Below are 17,740 nucleotides of genomic sequence, written 5' to 3' on the forward strand. Positions count from 1 at the left end.
AATACAACTCAATTGTACCAACATATGGGAGAAAGATGCAGAGTATGAGAAATAGGAGTGGGGGATGCCACGCATAACAACTGTTTGTAGCTACATCAACTGGCCAGCTCTAATAATAATAATAATAGAGCTGAGTGACAACCAGACCCCTCACTGATGCTGGTGCTGGGTCATAGCCAGGGAAAAAAATTGTGTGCAGGATGGCTGAAGCCATCCCGGTACAGCCCTGGTCTAGATGGTGGACGCGTGGACAACGCTCGTATCCAAGGACAGGCTCTGACCGATCGACGCGACTCCATGATCAGCGGGAGAGCGCGGCTCCAGGCAGAGCGCGGGGACATGGCTTGGCTCCATTTTTTGTACGCCACCGCACATATTAGTCGTCCGCCGCCTTGCCTAGTTGGCTGTTGCCTTTGGTTGTCTGCCAGATGTTGCTTTGACATTTGTGGCGGAGAAGGGCACAAAGGGGAACGACGATGTGCGTGCGCCGCACCATCGACACACTTCCTGCTACTGTGCTCTAGGCGTAAGTTCTCTACTAATCCATTCATTCAGTTAGCACGAATTCCTCCAATTTCATGATTTATTATCACTGCACAACTTAAGACTTTGTGCCACCAAAATGTAAATACTTTATTTGGGTAGTTTATCATCAGAAGTAGCTTGAGATATATTGTTTCCCTTGTCAAACATTTCGTTGCATTAGCAGTAAACTATAGTACATTGCGTCAATCCAATTTTCAGAATCAAGTACTGAAATGTACTGTCTATTTCAGTTTCAGATCATGCTGACAAATTGGCTGCTGATTAGAAAGGCTGAATCAATTTAGAAGATGCTGATTTTGGTTGGAATTGGTCAGCGGCCCTCGCAGGACTAGTGTAGTGATCAGATTACAGATGCATTGTGATGGATGTATCATCTGAATATGTTGAAACTTCAGAAATTAAGGTTCATGTGAAGAAGAAATTTCTGCAATGAATGGATCTCTATGACTCCTTTCCTAGGCCTTTGAATAAGTAAAGGTAGCTGCTCGTGCTTCTAAATGATGCCCATTTAGTTCAGGTTCTGTATATTGTAGTCATCAAATTACAGTTGTACAGATATGGATGCGTTAAAAAGAAGATGGATGCGTTAAAAAATGATAATTTTTCTGATTTGTTGCAAAATAGAATCTTCAAGTGTTATCTGGATGATGATCAGCCGTGCTTGAACAATCAGTGGTGGCTGCAAGGTATGTTGCAGCAGGGTATCATCGGGAGGCATCAGTGATGGCTGAGACGACCTCCGTGGCTTCTATGCAGTAGAATCATCACAATTGTGTGGTGGCTAGGCACGTGGTGCCGCCATTAGCAGATCAGATGCTGGGTTCCGGAGTCAAGCGTGCGAGTGTGCTGAGTGCAAAAGAGATGTGCCGTCTGATCGTCTAGGTGTCCACGCGTCCACCATCTAGATCAAGGCTGCACCGGGAGGGCCTCCTGCACATAATTTTTTTCCCCCACAACCAGGGGCGACGCCATGTTCAGTTTGCCCGGTGCCAATGCACCAGGGTAAGAATTTGTTTGCCACTAGCTAGGCTCAAAATCACCATATAATCCTGGAAAATTATACAAGTCTCTTGAGCGGTGCATCACGGTCACTTTATTTAGTGCTAGCTTTGCCCCTGGTCACATGTGACGGTTGATGTTGTTGTGACCTGTCACTAATTAATACTAACTCATGAGTGACGGTTAATGTTGGGTTCACATACCGGTCACTTATCTATTGTCTTCTTTGAGAGGGTTTGGGTTTTATTAAACACATTCAACAACTCCCATTTTTGTCACTTAGATGAAATATTTAAATGATATGGTAACATATGAAACCGTAAAATGAAAATCTTTCATTGGGAAACTTAGTTTTATTCATTTAACTCAATAATCGTTAGATAACATGTCACTATTTGAAATCACGCAATGGAACCTTGCACCCTGACCAACGGCTTGCTTATTTAACCGGGAGATTCGAGCCTATGATTGCAAGAATGTAATGGCTCAAAACCATGGAAAGACGACGCTATACTAACACATCCACGTACTACTCAAGTTTGGAAGTCTATTATAGTGCGGAAACAGATTTAAATTTAGTATGTATGTATATCAAGATGTCAAGTACACAATAGCATAATATGCTGTATCTACAGTGTAGGGTAAATAATCCACGTATGCCAGCCGTTTTCTCCTGCAGTGTGCAGTCGGAGCCAGGCGGTCATCAACAAGAATGCAATGGCAAGTTGAGCAAGCTCCGTCAAAATCACGAGCGTACTCGCCATACGACCGAATTGCAAGAAATGGCCAATGAGACCAAGCGCTCGATCTCTCCTGCTTGAAAGTTTCAGTAGGCGAAATTCTGGTAGTTGTTGGAGAAGGTCTGGCCGAACTGCCACCACGCCGGCACGATGTTGAGGAACTGAATGTACTGCCCGCCGGTGCTGGTCACGGCGAAGCTGAGACCCTGGCCGACGAGCCCGGCGAGCGCCTGCCAGTTGGCGCCCCAGTTCCTGGACATCTGGATCCACCCCGTTTTGTCGCCCTTGACCCAGGCGGCTCCCACGGAGCCACTTCCGGCGAGGTTCTGGATGTTGACGAGGAGGAAGTAGTTGGAGCCGGCGAGGCTGAAGCGCACGCCGCCGCTGCGGGAGCACTTGACCTGCTGGTACAGGACAGGGATGACGCCGGCCTGGTAGATTCCGATGTTCTCCCACGCCGGCTGCGACATGTCGAAGTGAGGGCGCCCCGGGCCGCACCAGCCGCCGTTGGGCAGGGCGTAGTTGGCCGGGCAGAGGTTGGTGGCCGTGACGGTGATGCTGTTGCCGGGCTTGCAGTACTGTCCGCCGGTGCGTGATCTGTCGCAGGTGATGGTGTAGCACTGCCCGCATGACGCGCCGTCGTTGAACAGCGTCTGGCTCAGCGCCGCGTTGAGCACGCCGTACCCGGCGTTGTAGAGGTTGTCGTACCCGCAGGCGCCACCTACACACGTATGCATTGGATCATCAGTGCGTGCCGAGTAAGCAAAATGTGCATCTATGCAGATCTTTCTAGCTTGTAGCGAAATGTGATGCATGCAAGGCAGCTTACCCATGGTGCCGGAGCCGTCGGGTCCACCGTAGAACGTGGCGGTGCCGGGAGAGCCCTGGGCCGCGGCGAGCGCGAGGCACGCCGCAAGGACTGTGCACAAGATCAGGGACTTGGCGATATCCATGGACGCCAACGCCAATGCACAGGTAGAGCTGCAGAGGAGATGGAAATGGGAGCAGACGAGGAAGCTGGGCAATGGAGGTTGGATGCTAATTGTTTTTGAGCTTGTGGGATCGGATGAGATGCATGGCTCGAGGAGGCCGTTGCTTAAATAGGGATGGAATGAGGCGGGCGGCTAACCCAAGGAGAGCAAGAGTATATTAGTCACAACAGGGGAATAATGGTCTTGCCGTGTTTCAGCCGGTCGTAGGAAATCCGTGTTCGATTCCATCTAAGCACATGCATCCGGACGTACGGTGCATTATCTGGATGCTAATAAGCTCCAAGGCCTCTGACTTTGGCGTTGGAGTTAATCATGGATGAACGCCTTAATTATACGTATATTTTTTTCATGTTTTAATTCCTCCGTCTCCGTCAAGAAGATTCGCGAGCAACGAACTCAACTAACCAGTATTCCTTCCACATATAGTTTGACACTGTTTCAGATTGTTCTGAAATCGATTGAGCAACCGATCAAAACGTTGTTTATTACAAGCAACAAGTTATTTGAATGTTCACTATCATGTGAGACAACTAAGCCTGAAACTCGTTGGAGAAAGATGGTTGTAGCTGTAAAATTCACCAATTTATTATCTGGTTTGCCTTGCCAGCACTACCAATGTGCCAAGTGTAATGTCAGTTGTGAAGTTTGAATGTACTACGTGGCAAGATTTCTAGCAGCATTTCACAAGGGGATATCACATATTCACATATCACAGGTTCACCAAACTCTAGCAGCGGCATCGCTGTAAGACAGAAAAACAAAGCTCCTGTGCTGAACTTCTCACGTGAGATCTTTGCATTGTAGTGTTCTCACTAATCTCTCTCTGTGTGTGTGGAAACCATTACATGTGTCAGATTCCGGATCTCTCCCTTGATTTCTCTTGGGTAAGTGGAAAACAGTAGCACATGATCGTACAGGTTAGTACCCCAACTTGGTAACTAAAGCTCATGATTGTTTCAGCACTTAATCCAAGCCTCTTTGATGTAATAGTTCCTATTAACTTTTTTGCGGTGCGATGCGATACCCAACCGCTATTCAATAATGCAACATCCACGATTTGACTTCCACGCAGTCCAATAATTGATTTACCAGTCCAATTCTTCTCGTTTGGTTGTCCAAAATGATCAGGCAGCGTCCCTAACTAACGCATCATCATCTCCACTCGATCTAAACTAGCTTAGCGGAAAGTATCAAATAGTGTTGGATTATACCTGGTCAAGTCTCCGGATTACACAGTTAGGTAGAAATCGGTTGCATGTTATACCCCTAACAAACTAGAGAGACTTCGTTTAGTTGTATCCACAATCAAAGGAACTATCACAGTGTTTTTCTGACGAACTAACTCATACTTTTCTTTAGGTGTGAAAAGCAAACCCATGTATGCATCATGCTGTGCGACATTGTTGATCTTCCTTATTTTTTCTGTCATAAGTGAAAACATAGGCACATGATTGTATCAGTTAGTCTAACTTGGCAGTTAAGGCACATGATTGATTCAGTTGCTAAATAAACAATCTACACTGGAGAGAAGTCGATCCAACAATCCCCTCTGACAATGCCTTTTGGTTTTTATATAAGTATGATCTCAGGCGCAATGCATTTTGTGATGCCGTATTTATATATTGTTGTCTTTTGTGTACAGAATCCCCTGTTCAATCAAATGATTACAAAGCACATGATGTTTGCATCATCATCCAAGAATTGACTTTTCACATTGAATGGTTAATTCATTCCTGAACCAAAATTCATAGGCTCTTAATTGTTCAACCACAATGATTAACTAACTCGTCATCTCCGCCCCAATCTAAACTAGCCAGCTTATATGAATTCATCATTAAACGTAGAAGACAATCCAAATTACACAGGCAGCTATGCAGTCAAACCAATCGGAAATGATCAAGTAACACGGGATGGTTCAAGTAGCGAAACCTAGCTACCTCATGCCGCCGTGGTGTGGAGATAAATCCCAACATGAGGTGATGCTTGTGAAATGGTCCTTGATGGGGCCGCCATGGCCACATTGGCTTATGTCCTAGCACAGATTAACTCACTTTGGCGTACGATTCTATAGAACATATTGATTAACAAAATGATCATGGACAATCAATCTATAATATTACCATTACTAATTGGAGGTGTTAATTCTCACGAGGCGCGCTAGAAAAGAAGGATAAATATCAGAAATTCCTACAAAAATAAAAACATCCGAACATTAATCATGGCAGGCTCTAATCATCAATGAATAATAACCATGTATTATGTTTTGCAAACAATTACCCACCAGTTCCATTATGAAAATAGTTTAAAATAACAATCTAAATTCATATAAAAATTTATCCAACTCTGACATTATGACAAATAACCTAAAGTAACTCCCAAATTTTTACCGAAATTACTCACCTATGGCATTAAAAATATTAATTTAAAGTAACCCCATAAATTTGCATCTAAAATAATGTTTCCACCAAATCTGCATCTAAACTGTCTATATCTGTCATTAAAAAAATATCTCAAACTAAACCACTATATATATGATTGTAAGTTACCCATTTCTGTTGTTGTTAATAGAGAAATGCAAACTTAAATGCATGCACGATGTGTGTCACCATGTTGAACTCAGTTCTTGCTTTATCCAAAAGGGTTAGCCTGATGTTTGTCTTTGTTAGGGAAACATTATAATCAAGTATAACTTATATTGGACTGGAATTAATCATCTAAAGCCTTATTGCTATTAACAATGAAGTAGAGTTGGGATGGAAAAGGAGGTAATGCACGTGGCTAGAGATTATGGTTTTGAATTTGATGATTTGATCCCATATGTGGACCTCACGGGCACATATTTTGTGTAAAAAAATCGCGTGACTTGCAATGATGCTCGATCGTTCGCATGATTTTTGATCAACTACTATCACTGACCGTTTCCTTTTTTTGCCCTGATTTATGAAATATAACTGAGGGCTCATGTTATGACTATGATTGCACCGGCAGTGCTGATCATGGATTATATAATTATTACTGCCGGTCAAACTGGCAGTATAACTGTTTTGAACTATAGCATTGATCGATCGGACCATTTTGAGGATCTTTCTGGTAATCTTTTTAATCAACAGAAAGCCCTATCCCAAGCTGCAACACCCTGCAGCCTAAATGATAGAAAGAAGCCCAACCCTCTAATGTGGTGAACACACATGCATAAAACTTATCTTCATTTTCGATCCTCACTTTATCCAAAAGATGCTTAACACTTCAGACTTCTCATGATTCTTGGTTGTTGCTTTATCCAAAATGTTTAATCTGGCCTAGGGCTTATGTGTTCGGTCTTCGGTGGAGCAACTCAAGCTTATATCCCTATAATAATGGATAGAAATCTATCCAGATACGACAGTATAATATGTATTGACCACAAAAATTTGGAAGTCGCCACATAACACACTACAGAACTTATAGTTCGATGTACAGTGTTGAAAAGCATAATTCTCAAAAAAAAAGTGTTGTAACTACAGGAGGAATTAAAATTTTGAGGAGGGCCTTAAAGGTCTGGGTGGGATCCCTTCTTCATCCTCCCTGCCATTTACACATGCAGTTCTGAGGCCACGTAGGAGAGATACAACACACCCTACATACGACCGAATTTGAACCACAATAGATGGCTATATAACGAGGATCGATCTCACTCTGCTACCTGTAAGTTTTCAGTAGTCGAAGTTCTGGTATGTGTTGTAGGTCTGGCCGAACTGCCACCATCCTGGCACGACGTTAAGGAACTGAATGTACTGCCCACCGGTGCTGGTCACGGCGAAGCTAAGCCCCTGGCCGACTAGTCCGGAGAGCGCATGCCAGTTGGTGCCCCAGTTCCTGGACATCTGGATCCACCCAGTGTTGTCGCCCTTGATCCAGGCTGCGCCTACGGAGCCGCTGCCGGCCAGGTTCTGGATGTTGACGAGGAGGAAGTAGTTGAACCCGGCGATGCTGAAGCGCACGCCACCGTTGCGCCAGCACTTGACCTGCTGGTAGACGATGGGGATGATGCCGGCCTGGTAGACGCCGATGTTCTCCCACGCCGGCTGCGACATGTCGAAGTGGGGGCGCCCCGGGCCGCACCAACCGCCGTTGGGCAGCGCGTAGTTGGCCGGGCACAGGTTGGTGGCCGTGATGGTGATCGCCGTGCCGTGCTTGCAGTACTGGCCGCCCGGGCGTGACCCGTCGCAGATGATGAGGTAGCACTGCCCGCACGACGCGCCATCCTTGAACAGCGTCTCGCTCAGCGCCGCGTTGTTGATGCCGTACCCGGCGTTGTACAGGTTCTCGTAACCGCAAGCGCCGCCTGTATACATCAAACATACGCATGCATTAGCGACGGCCGACGCCATCAGCACGTAAGTGTGCAGTTTGCAAGAATGCTCTTGCACCAAAATGCAACACATCAGTAAGCTTACCCATGGTGTCGGAACCGTCGGGTCCGCCGTAGAACGTGGCGGTGCCTTGAGACCAGTCGGCGGCGGCAATCGTCAGGCACGCCGCGAGCGCTGTGCACAAGATCAGGGACTTGGCCATTCCTGTGGAGCACGAGATGGCAGTGAGGGTTTTGTTTGGTTAACTTTGAGCTCTGGGATGAGATGCAAGGTACTAGGGATCGCCGTTGCTTAAATAGGGAAGGGGAGGCAGGAGGCTAGCTAGCTACTAATTAATCACTACAGCTGGGGGATTAGGGGAATGATTGTCATGCCTTGTGTCAGAAGCTAATCAAAGAACGAAAATCCGTGTTCCGTGTGGAAGGACATGCATGCGTACGAACTACCTAGGCTCGAGGGCCTCTGAAAATTGCGTTGGAACGAGCTAATCATGGATGTTGGCGGCGAGTAGTATTTTTATCGTCTCCCTATATAAAAACATGCTGGGTATACGTAGTGTAAGTAGTGTTGTAGCTGCCTCCGTCAAGACGATTCGCGCGGCAACGAACGAGCAACTAACACAAATTCCTTCCACCTTATTAGTTGAAGCCAAGTCCTGGGCATGAATGTGGTGCAACCGCCGAACAGTAACGTCTGATCAGTTCATTCGAAGTGAGATTAGTTGGACAGTTGTTTAAACATTAGTTTTCCTATACTATGATATAAACTTTGAACTAACCCTCGCAGGACACGAATAATGGAGAAAGATTAAACGGATCACTAATTCATGGGTGAGAAACTCACTTATTCATAAATAAGGTCAAACGTGCCAGTTGTAACTCCATATCGGTTAGGAACGTTTGACGTCGTACCAGGGGCCCATAAATTTTCTTTAACTTAGTAACTTTATATATATGGCTTCTGAAATATTTCAACAAAGGACTTGGCCTAAAAACCTATCTAGAGAATGTAGTTTCAACGAACTCAATCATCACTATGAAAAAAAAATGTTCAAATTCAAGCACGGGAACTTTGTTTGTAATCCACGAATTTGAAATGATTCATTAATTTGCTGTTTCATCTGAACTTCCTATATTCCCTACCTTTAAACACAGGGCCTATATTTCTGATCTTTCACGAGAAGGGAAATTCTCTGCAAGGGTGGACAATAGATCAGACATGTGAAGGTGTATGTAACATCTTGTGTCAGAGTGTTGATCTCCCTTGGTTTTTCTTGTGATAATTGGAACATAATATGGGATCTTATATGTTAATGTAACTAAGGCAAATGATTGGTTCTGCTGTTGTTTTAGAATTAATAATGTACGTACCTTTTTTAGGTGACTAGTGATGTATTTAGGTAAACACGCAATGGAATGTAACACGACTCTTGATAGTCTCTCTGATGACCTTGTTCAATCAAAAGATCACAAGTACAAATATATATCGCAACATCAAAGCGTTGACTTGCACATTGCAATGATTGATGTAACAACCTAAATTCTTTTGGTTTTATTCATCCAAAATGATCAAGGAGCACCCGTTTGACTCATCATTTCCACCTGACTAGACTATCTTAGTTGGTTTTGTCAATGAAAGACGATGGCTACTCCAAATTGGACAGTATCAAGCAAAGTGGTTAAACCAACCAAAAATCGTGTATAATAATCATAGAAGAGAGATGTGGGCTAGGGGTTATATGAATGATGTGGTTGATAATCAGTGTGCAAGAAGCTATTGATAGAACACATGAAGGAATTCCGTGTTCCATCGAAACATATGCATGCCAATGCATCAATCATGCATATCACCGGAGTAACGGACTGCAGGCACAGCCATCATGCCCCTAACCCAAAGGATTCTAGACTATGACATTTTCATTATCTTAATAAATGCTAAGTAGTCGAAATTAGCAACCTAATTCTGTTATAGAAGATTAATGCAAGCTGCAATGGCCAATCAACTAATACGAATTCCTTCTACATCAATTGAAACCTAGTCTTGCACATAAATTTAAAGTCAAACAATTGAACAAAAACGTGATGTATCATTCAGAGTGATATTAATTACAATAGGAGTCAGGATAGTTGTTTAATATTTGTTTTCCTTACGTAAACCATAATTAAATGTATCCCTCTGCAGGATTGGAATAGAGGAGAAATATCCTATGATTCACTTATTCACTGTTTAAGAAAATCACTAAATAAGAACTGAGGTGCCAGTTAAAATGTGCCAGTTGTAACTAATCCAAACCAATTATAAATTTTCTTAGTGTTTTATTTGTCCATAAGAGGCTATTTGGGACCCATGAATAATTTAGTGTTTTACCTCAATCTTTCATTGAACTCACTTCTTTTGAACATAGTGTCCACAGTTCTCCATAATGAATCTCAACTCTCAAGGGGTGTACACATTGGAGAAATAAAACTAAAGCAATTTTAGTTCTAAAATGTGTTTTTTGTTATGAAATTAATAATAACGATTAGGCATATTATGGTTTTAAATACCTTTTTGGATGTAATGTAATACAAAAGCCCAACCTATTCACATATATCAGTCACAATCATATATATATATACGATTATTGCAACATCAAAGTATTGACCTCAACATTGTAATGATTAGTTTGATTCATCGATTACTACTTAAGGTTCATCCAAAATAATCAATCAAATTCCTAACTCACTTATAATCTTTATAAATATATCATTTGCGACGATCAAGCTAATTAAGATTAAATAATTAATCTTAATCACAAAATGCATCAATGACAAATATAGAGAAAAAAGTGGACCAGTAATTTTAGACCATGGTAATACTCTACTAGCATCCAAGATCACCCTTCTAACAAATCTCAAGACAACAAAAGAAACGTGATGTTTCAGAGTTACATTACAATTTTAATTAAAGAAACAAGCTAAACATCTAGACTAAAGTAGAGGGGAATGAGATAAGCCGAAATAAGGACTGCAATAAAAACTTTCAACACTAAGGTTGGAGCTCCCCTGACTAACATTGCACTGACTAACATTGCACACTGCAATATAAACTTTATCGTCCATCGGTAAAGAGTTATGGTGAAGTGATTGTGGAAGAAAACCATGAGCTCCACTGAGATCTTTGTTATAATGTGAGAGTTACAAATATTAGGAACGGCAATAAATTATTAGGTTTTCCCAAACGACTTGCGTCCGCCTCCTTTCACCCGGTGTCTAGAATCTACGTTGACAATATGTCCGCACATATATATTTGTTTTATAAAGATTGTATTACTAGATCTAATTTTATAAATGCTTTCATAATTCTGAATTGATTATTGTAGATATTGAAATAAAATTATAATAAAAATGTAATGATCAAGGTATTTTTTTTGTCTCAACAACCACAAAAAGTGAAAACATCAAATAGAAAAGAAAGACAATACTATATGATGACATAAAGTAACCTGACATAGGCCTCCTTCAGTATAGCTAGACGATTGAAGCTAATTATTATAAGGTTCAAAATCTTGGCCTAACGACTCTATAATGTATTAATATCCACAATTCAAATTTGCAAGCCAACAATATTGTGTTGAGAGAGAACATTAAATTTAGTGTTTATATATACCGAACCGTATATAATATCATCACATATGTTAGAACAAAATAAAGCCAATAACTGTATATAATATCCTAACATCATATCTACGGTGTTGAATAAAACAGGAAGTGCATATAGCTCCACCAAATGAAGAACACACACACCGTCTCGAGTGAGCACGCACTCTACCACTACTTGCACGTTTTCACTAGTACACGAAGTTCTGGTTAGTGGAGAAGGCCATGCCAAACTGCCACCAGCCGGGCACGACGTTGAGGAACTGAATGTACTGCCCACCGGTGCTGGTCACGGCGAAACTGAGACCCTGGCCGACGAGCCCGGCGAGCGCCTGCCAGTTGGCGCCCCAGTTCCTTGACATCTGGATCCAGCCCGTCCTGTCGCCCTTGACCCAGGCGGCTCCCACGGAGCCGCTGCCGCCGAGGTTCTGGATGTTAACGAGCAAGAAGTAGTTGGAGCCGGCCATGCTGAACCGCACGCCGCCGGTGCGCGAGCACTGGACCCGCTGGTAGAGGACGGGGACGATGCCTGCTCCCACGCTGGCTGCGACATGTCGAAGTGGGGGCGCCCCGGGCCGCACCAGCCGCCGTTGGGCAGCGCGTAGTTGGGCGGGCACAAGTTGGTGCAGTGGCTGAGACGGTGATACTGTTGCCGGGCTTGCACTACTGGCCGCCCGGGCGCGACCCGTCGCACGTGATGAGGTAGCACTGGCCGCACGACGCGCCGTCGTTGAACAGCGTCGTGCTCAGAGCCGCGTTGTTGACGCCGTACCCGGCGTTGTACAGGTTGTCGTACCCGCACGCGCCTCCTGTGCATCATCAATTCATCATGGACATCCATGCATTATTAGAGGCAACGTAATTCGGTAGTGCTTGTTCGAACGTAGCAATGTGTTGATATAGTTCTTGAGCTGGCTGGCTCTTGTAAAGTTGTACCGGAATGGAATAGGTGGACGCTTACCCATAGTGCCGGAGCCATCGACTCCGCCGTAGAATGTGGCGGTGCCTGGAGACCAATCGGCGGCGGCAAGTGCGAGGCACGCCGCAACCACCGTGCACAGCATCAGGGAATTGGCCATTGCCGTGGACGGGGACGAGATGGGAGTGAGGTGTGTTTGTAAGGTAAGGACGAGAAGAGCAGAGGATGTTAGGGATGATGCATGGCGTCTGGATACGATTGCTTAAATATAGAGGGAGGCCAGAGTTATGAAAGGCTTACGGAAGGTCGTAGACGGTTTTATTAATCACGATAGGTACGATGGACTAGGGGAATGATTGTCGGATCTTTGCCTTGTTGACAGAAGCTACTCATCAGAACATAGAAAATCCGTGTTGCATTGAAGCACAGGCGATGATGCATCACGGACGGGCATGCTTGGCACCAAGGCCTCTGACTTTGGCGTTGGAATGGAACTAATCATTGATGCTGACCTTAATCAACCGTTTTCATATGTTAATTGGTCTAAATTAGCTACCTCTTTCAAGAAAATTCGCGTGGCAACAAACTCAACCAACTGGAGTTGCATCTACGTTAGTTGAAAGTTTCTCTTTCTTTCTTTTTTGAGGTCCTGCATTAGTTGAAAGTTTCGACCCTCACCGGTGCATGTTCTCTATGAATCCAAAGGTCAAGCATCGATCCAAAGCATGAATTGGATTCAGCACGCCATGTTGACGGGTTGAGAATTTAGAGATATATGTTGTCGCCATTATTAATTTTCTTTACGATGACAAGGTCTAATATATGGATTCCAGAATATTTGAAGGACTATTTCTCACCTTCATTTACTTCCAAAACTGTGCCTCTAGGTAATCTTTGTGATCATGTAACAACGCAATATGGGGCGATGCCTTGTTCAATCCAACAATGGCAAGTTAACATTGCAATATCTTAGTATTGGCTTGGACGGTTGCACATTGTAATGATCCTTACCAACTTGTTTTGTTCATCTAAAATGGACATGCAAAGCTTAACTAGTCCATCATTTCCACCCAATCTAAACTACCTTAGCTCAAATAGTGGTTGATTATAGTACTCGAAGTCGTACAAATTATTGCATGGTTGGTTAGGTTGCAGAGTGTGCTCCTATTTATATTTGTGCGGTACTTTCCAAATATCCAAATTCATTAGAACTATCTTAATTGAAATGAACTTAACCGTTACTATAAAAATAAAAACAGAAAAAGGGAGGCAAAGAAAAAATAGAAACATCATTAGAGGCTTGTTTGAAGCGAATTATTTTGACATGATTCACAAGATGTTTTCTTTAGTGTCCCAACCACCTTAGCACCTTTTACGGTCCTGGTTTAAATAGTAGTTTAGGCCAAATTGAAGAATAGCCGTGAAGATTCCCTACTATTTGACACATGGCCCGGGTTTTATGCTAAACAACATCCCATGAGAAGGGAAAACCTATAAATTAAACTCATACATCTAGCCACTCTTTATTTTTTTATTTTGTGAACCCGGTCCCTCTCTCCTACTTATTTAAGGGCATTTACATGGATATATAAAATGTTTCGTCAGATTGTAGATATCCCTTCTTTGGGCTAGGTGGAAAACAGAAGCATGTGATGCTATCACTTAGTCTAACTAAGTAGTTATTGCACATGATTGGTTCAGTACTTGGCTAATGTAACAAGCTACATTAGTTGAGCTGTTTGAGAGAAAATTCCAGGCTTCTTAGATCCAAAAATGGACTTTGTCCAATGATGCACATAGGTACAATGCGCTTTATAATGTAATGCCTCTAGATGGCCTTTGTGATGTAAGGCTATATGTACATGACCGTTGTCAATTCAACGATGGAAAGCTCATTATCGTTGCAAAATTAAGCATTGACTTGCAGATTTACAGTTGGGATGATTGATTCACCGATCAGTATATTCTTCTTGTCTTGGGTGCCCAAAATGATCAAGCAAAAAAACAAAAAGAAGAGATCAATCATCGCCTATCTAACGTTACATCTCCAAACTAATCTAAACTTTAGCTAAAATTTCAAGTGAAATTGGATTATAATAGCACAGGTCATCAAAATTACGTGGTTAATTAGGTACATTTCTGTAGCATATGCTGTTCTCATATCCAACTAAAGGAAACTGGAAAGTAATATCCATTATTGTAAAAAGATGTGGGGTCATGTTTTGTTCAAAGGGAAAAACATAGAAGCATGGTCTCATGTTTAGAACCTGCTGCATTCGTTCCCAAGATCGAACACTCACCATAATCCAAACCACTTTTTTCATATTCCTCAAAGAAGACAGAAGGTGTATGATATGGACCCATATACCATCGTGATTAATCCCAGAGTAGAACACAAAGCAAAACCTTACTTCCTCATAAAAATATTTTCATCCTGTAATGTCTCTTTGTTACCACCATTTATCCCTACAAATATTGGGAGTCCATGAAGTGAAAACACACTTGACATTTTATCAACATAAATGGCAAACGTTTCTTCTCAAATAATGTTAGGTTTTTTCCTTTCGCCTGAGATTGTTTTGATTTGGATGCATTCTTGTGATTCATACAACTCTCATTTTATCATGTCGAACTCTTTTTTTTAACACACAGGCAAATGACAAGTATAATCAAGAACATAAAGCATGACAGACTAATTATAAAAACCCAACGACCACAGTTGTTTGCAGGACTGCTCATACTATCCTGGGCCCTTATTTTCAAACGGAACTAAATTCAGATCATATTTTTTATAACAAATTCAGATCATATTGAACATTGGAAACAGAAATTAGGGTGTTTAGTTATATTCTTGGATTCTCTGAAACAAAGCAACCAACATTTTTATTAAGGTTCTCATCCACTTATGCTGTGTCTTTCTTGTGCTATATTAGAATTTGTCGATCTGACTATCTGAGCAATTTGATCTCCTAGCTAGAGCTATACGCTTTTCTTGCTTCTTTTCCTTTCCCCAATCTAGAGAGGACCAGAAGAAAGCAAATCCCGGAATTATAAGATGGAAAAGTTCATTTTGACTTTTCCCGTTCACACTACCATGTGGCGTCGTATGCCAGCCACCCTGGCGCAGCTATCTGATTGTAGAGGAAAATCACTGGTTCAATGTTGGTTCAGAGCCGGTTTCAGTTGCTTAGACAAGAAAGCTTCCTGTTACCGCAGATTGTTTACATACTAAACAATAATTCTTTCTCCTAGACTATACTTCCTCCATTCTCAAATACTCCCTCCGTCCCAAATTGTAAGTCATTCCAAGAATCTTGGAGAGTCAAAGCATCTCAAGTTTGACCAAAATTATAGAGAAAAATATAAAGATTTATGACATCAAATAGATATACTATGAAATATAATTGATAAAGAATCTAATGATACTTAGTTGACATCATAAATGTTATTATATTATCATATAAATTTGGTCAAACTTGAAATACTTTGACTCTCCAAGATTCTTGGAATGACTTACAATTTGGGACGGAGGAAGTAAATAATATTTCGGATAAGCAAATTAGTTCATTTTTTAACTAAATAACAGTGCCCTGAACGTCACTTGTAAAACTCTGTTAATAAAACATATGCAGTGCACATTCTTGTTCTATAAAATCATGACATGTGGTATCTACAGAATTGAGAAACAAAGGCAAGCCTTAATACGATCTATTTGACATTCCTTCTACCTCCAAAGACCCTTGCCATTTCCTCCTGCAGTCGGAGCATCACGTAGGAGATATGCCAGTCAGGTGGCCAACTAGGATGCAATAGCACAAGTGCGTAAAGCTCCTTCAAAATCAAGAGCACGCACTCGCCATTCGATGGAGCGGCACGAAATGGCAAAGGGAGAGAGAATTCCACGGTTTGTAGCTAGTGGACGAAATTCAGATTGGTGGAGAAGGCCATGCCGAACTGCCACCAGCTCGGCACGACGTTAAGGAACTGAATGTACTGCCCACCGGTGCTGGTCACGGCGAAGCTGAGCCTCTGGCCGACGAGCCCAGAGAGCGCCTGCCAGTTGGCGCCCCAGTTCCTGGACATATGGATCCAGCCCGTCTTGTCGCCCTTGACCAAGGCTGCGGCCACGGAGCCACTGCCGGCGAGGTTCTGGATGTTGACGAGCAGGAAGTAGTCGGAGCCGGCGATGCTGAAGCGCACCCCACCGCTGCGCGAGCACTTGACCTGCTGGTACAGGACCGGGACGATGCCGGCCTGGTAGACACCGATGTGCTCCCACGCCGGCTGCGACATGTCGAAGTGGGGGCGCCCCGGGCCGCACCAGCCGCCGTTGGGCAGCGCGTAGTTGGGCGGGCACAGGTTGGTGGCCGTGACGGTGATGCTGTTGCCGGGCTTGCAGTACCGGCCGCCTGGGCGTGATCGGTCGCACGTGATCTTGTAGCACTGGCCGCACGACGCGCCGTCGTTGAACAGCGTCGTGCTCAGAGCCGCGTTGTTGACGCCGTACCCGGCGTTGTAGAGGTTGTCGTACCCGCACGCGCCGCCTGAGACATACAAACGCATATATTAGCGACATCAACGTCCGAAGCTATAGGAAATTGTGTAGATTGTTCGTGTACGGAAATGCATTATGCATGCACGGAAAATCTTACCCATTGTGCCGGAGCCATCAGCGCCGCCGTAGAACGTGGCGGTGCCAGGAGACCAGCCAGCTGCGGCTATTGCGAGGCACGCCGCGAGGACTGCGCATAGTAAGATCAGGGACTTGGTCATTGCCATGGGTGTCAATGCAGAGCTAGCCAGCTAGGTCCAGAGAACGAACGAGCTGGAAGTCAATGTGCGTGTTGTAAGGTGGCTGGGTGATCGAGGTTAACTGTCTCTTCGAGCTTCTGGGATGAGATTCATGGCGTTGTGGATACCCTTTGCTTAAATAGGGGAGGAAGAGGAGGTGCTAACTTGTTTTGTCAAGAAGATTTGCGCGGCAACGAACTATCAACTAACCATGCATCACGTATTGCTTCCAGCTCTTCTAAGAAATGCGCCTTCTCATCGTCACCTTGCGGCAAGAAGAATTGCAATGTCCCACCCCCGCCCCCGCCCCCGCATCCCGCCGTTCCGCCACCCCTCGCCGGCGCCGCTAGCCCCGGCGGCGCCGCCCAAGCTCCTCCGCCGACAGACTGACCGCGTCCTTGGCCATACCCCACGAGCCGCTCCACCCCCGTTGCCTCTCGCGTCCAGCCCCCCCCCCCCTTTTCCCAATCACGCTCCCCCGATCCAGATCTGGATCTTCCGACTCCTGCTCCCGCCGGCCGATCCCATCCGCCCCTACCCTGCTCGCCTCTCTACTGGCGAGAAACCCCTCCTCCCCCGCCGCCTCGCACTCGCCGGGCCGGATCTTGGGAGGATCTCGTCGTCCCGCCCACGCCAGATCCGGTCCCAACCTACGCGGAAGTGGTAAGGCGGGGGGCGACCGCCTTCATCCCGCCGCCTGCCCCGCAACCACCTGCGCCACGCCAGCTCAGATCCACCATCACCATCCCGCCAAGGAGCAGTA

General features: G+C 44.2%; 3 protein-coding genes and 1 pseudogene across 3 annotated transcripts; all 4 read right to left on the reverse strand.

Annotated features, from left to right (window-relative positions):
• Nucleotides 1-2,101: 2,101 nt before the first annotated feature.
• LOC101757025 (expansin-A31) lies at nucleotides 2,102-3,340 on the reverse strand. Its single transcript, XM_004982974.2, has 2 exons — nucleotides 3,115-3,340; nucleotides 2,102-3,006 (listed from the first exon to the last, which is right to left on the reverse strand). The coding sequence occupies exons 1-2, from the start codon at nucleotides 3,236-3,238 to the stop codon at nucleotides 2,372-2,374; spliced, it is 759 nt and encodes a 252-aa protein (XP_004983031.1). The 5' UTR covers nucleotides 3,239-3,340; the 3' UTR covers nucleotides 2,102-2,371.
• Nucleotides 3,341-6,724: 3,384 nt separating this feature from the next.
• On the reverse strand, nucleotides 6,725-7,866 carry LOC101760151 (expansin-A31). Its single transcript, XM_004986500.2, has 2 exons — nucleotides 7,714-7,866; nucleotides 6,725-7,601 (listed from the first exon to the last, which is right to left on the reverse strand). The coding sequence occupies exons 1-2, from the start codon at nucleotides 7,829-7,831 to the stop codon at nucleotides 6,970-6,972; spliced, it is 750 nt and encodes a 249-aa protein (XP_004986557.1). The 5' UTR covers nucleotides 7,832-7,866; the 3' UTR covers nucleotides 6,725-6,969.
• Nucleotides 7,867-11,374: 3,508 nt separating this feature from the next.
• Nucleotides 11,375-12,402, reverse strand: LOC101760561 (annotated as a pseudogene).
• Nucleotides 12,403-15,888: 3,486 nt separating this feature from the next.
• Nucleotides 15,889-17,060, reverse strand: LOC101760971 (expansin-A31). The gene is made up of 2 exons (XM_004986501.2): nucleotides 16,839-17,060; nucleotides 15,889-16,730 (listed from the first exon to the last, which is right to left on the reverse strand). Exons 1-2 carry the CDS (start codon nucleotides 16,963-16,965, stop codon nucleotides 16,099-16,101), a joined length of 759 nt encoding a protein of 252 aa, XP_004986558.1. The 5' UTR covers nucleotides 16,966-17,060; the 3' UTR covers nucleotides 15,889-16,098.
• Between the last annotated feature and the right edge of the window lie 680 nt (nucleotides 17,061-17,740).

Source organism: Setaria italica, chromosome IX, assembly GCF_000263155.2.
Source record: "Setaria italica strain Yugu1 chromosome IX, Setaria_italica_v2.0, whole genome shotgun sequence".
Classification (NCBI taxonomy): Eukaryota; Viridiplantae; Streptophyta; class Magnoliopsida; order Poales; family Poaceae; genus Setaria; species Setaria italica.

Excerpts from the sequence above, each read along its gene's own strand:
- LOC101757025 (XM_004982974.2), bottom strand. The coding sequence starts at position 3,238 with ATGGATATCGCCAAGTCCCTGATCTTGTGCACAGTCCTTGCGGCGTGC. Across the intron at positions 3,007-3,114 it reads CGACGGCTCCGGCACCATGG|GTGGCGCCTGCGGGTACGAC; the intron begins GTAAGCTGCCTT and ends ATACGTGTGTAG.
- LOC101760971 (XM_004986501.2), bottom strand. The coding sequence starts at position 16,965 with ATGGCAATGACCAAGTCCCTGATCTTACTATGCGCAGTCCTCGCGGCG. Across the intron at positions 16,731-16,838 it reads TGATGGCTCCGGCACAATGG|GCGGCGCGTGCGGGTACGAC; the intron begins GTAAGATTTTCC and ends TGTATGTCTCAG.
- LOC101760151 (XM_004986500.2), bottom strand. The coding sequence starts at position 7,831 with ATGGCCAAGTCCCTGATCTTGTGCACAGCGCTCGCGGCGTGCCTGACG. Across the intron at positions 7,602-7,713 it reads CGACGGTTCCGACACCATGG|GCGGCGCTTGCGGTTACGAG; the intron begins GTAAGCTTACTG and ends TGATGTATACAG.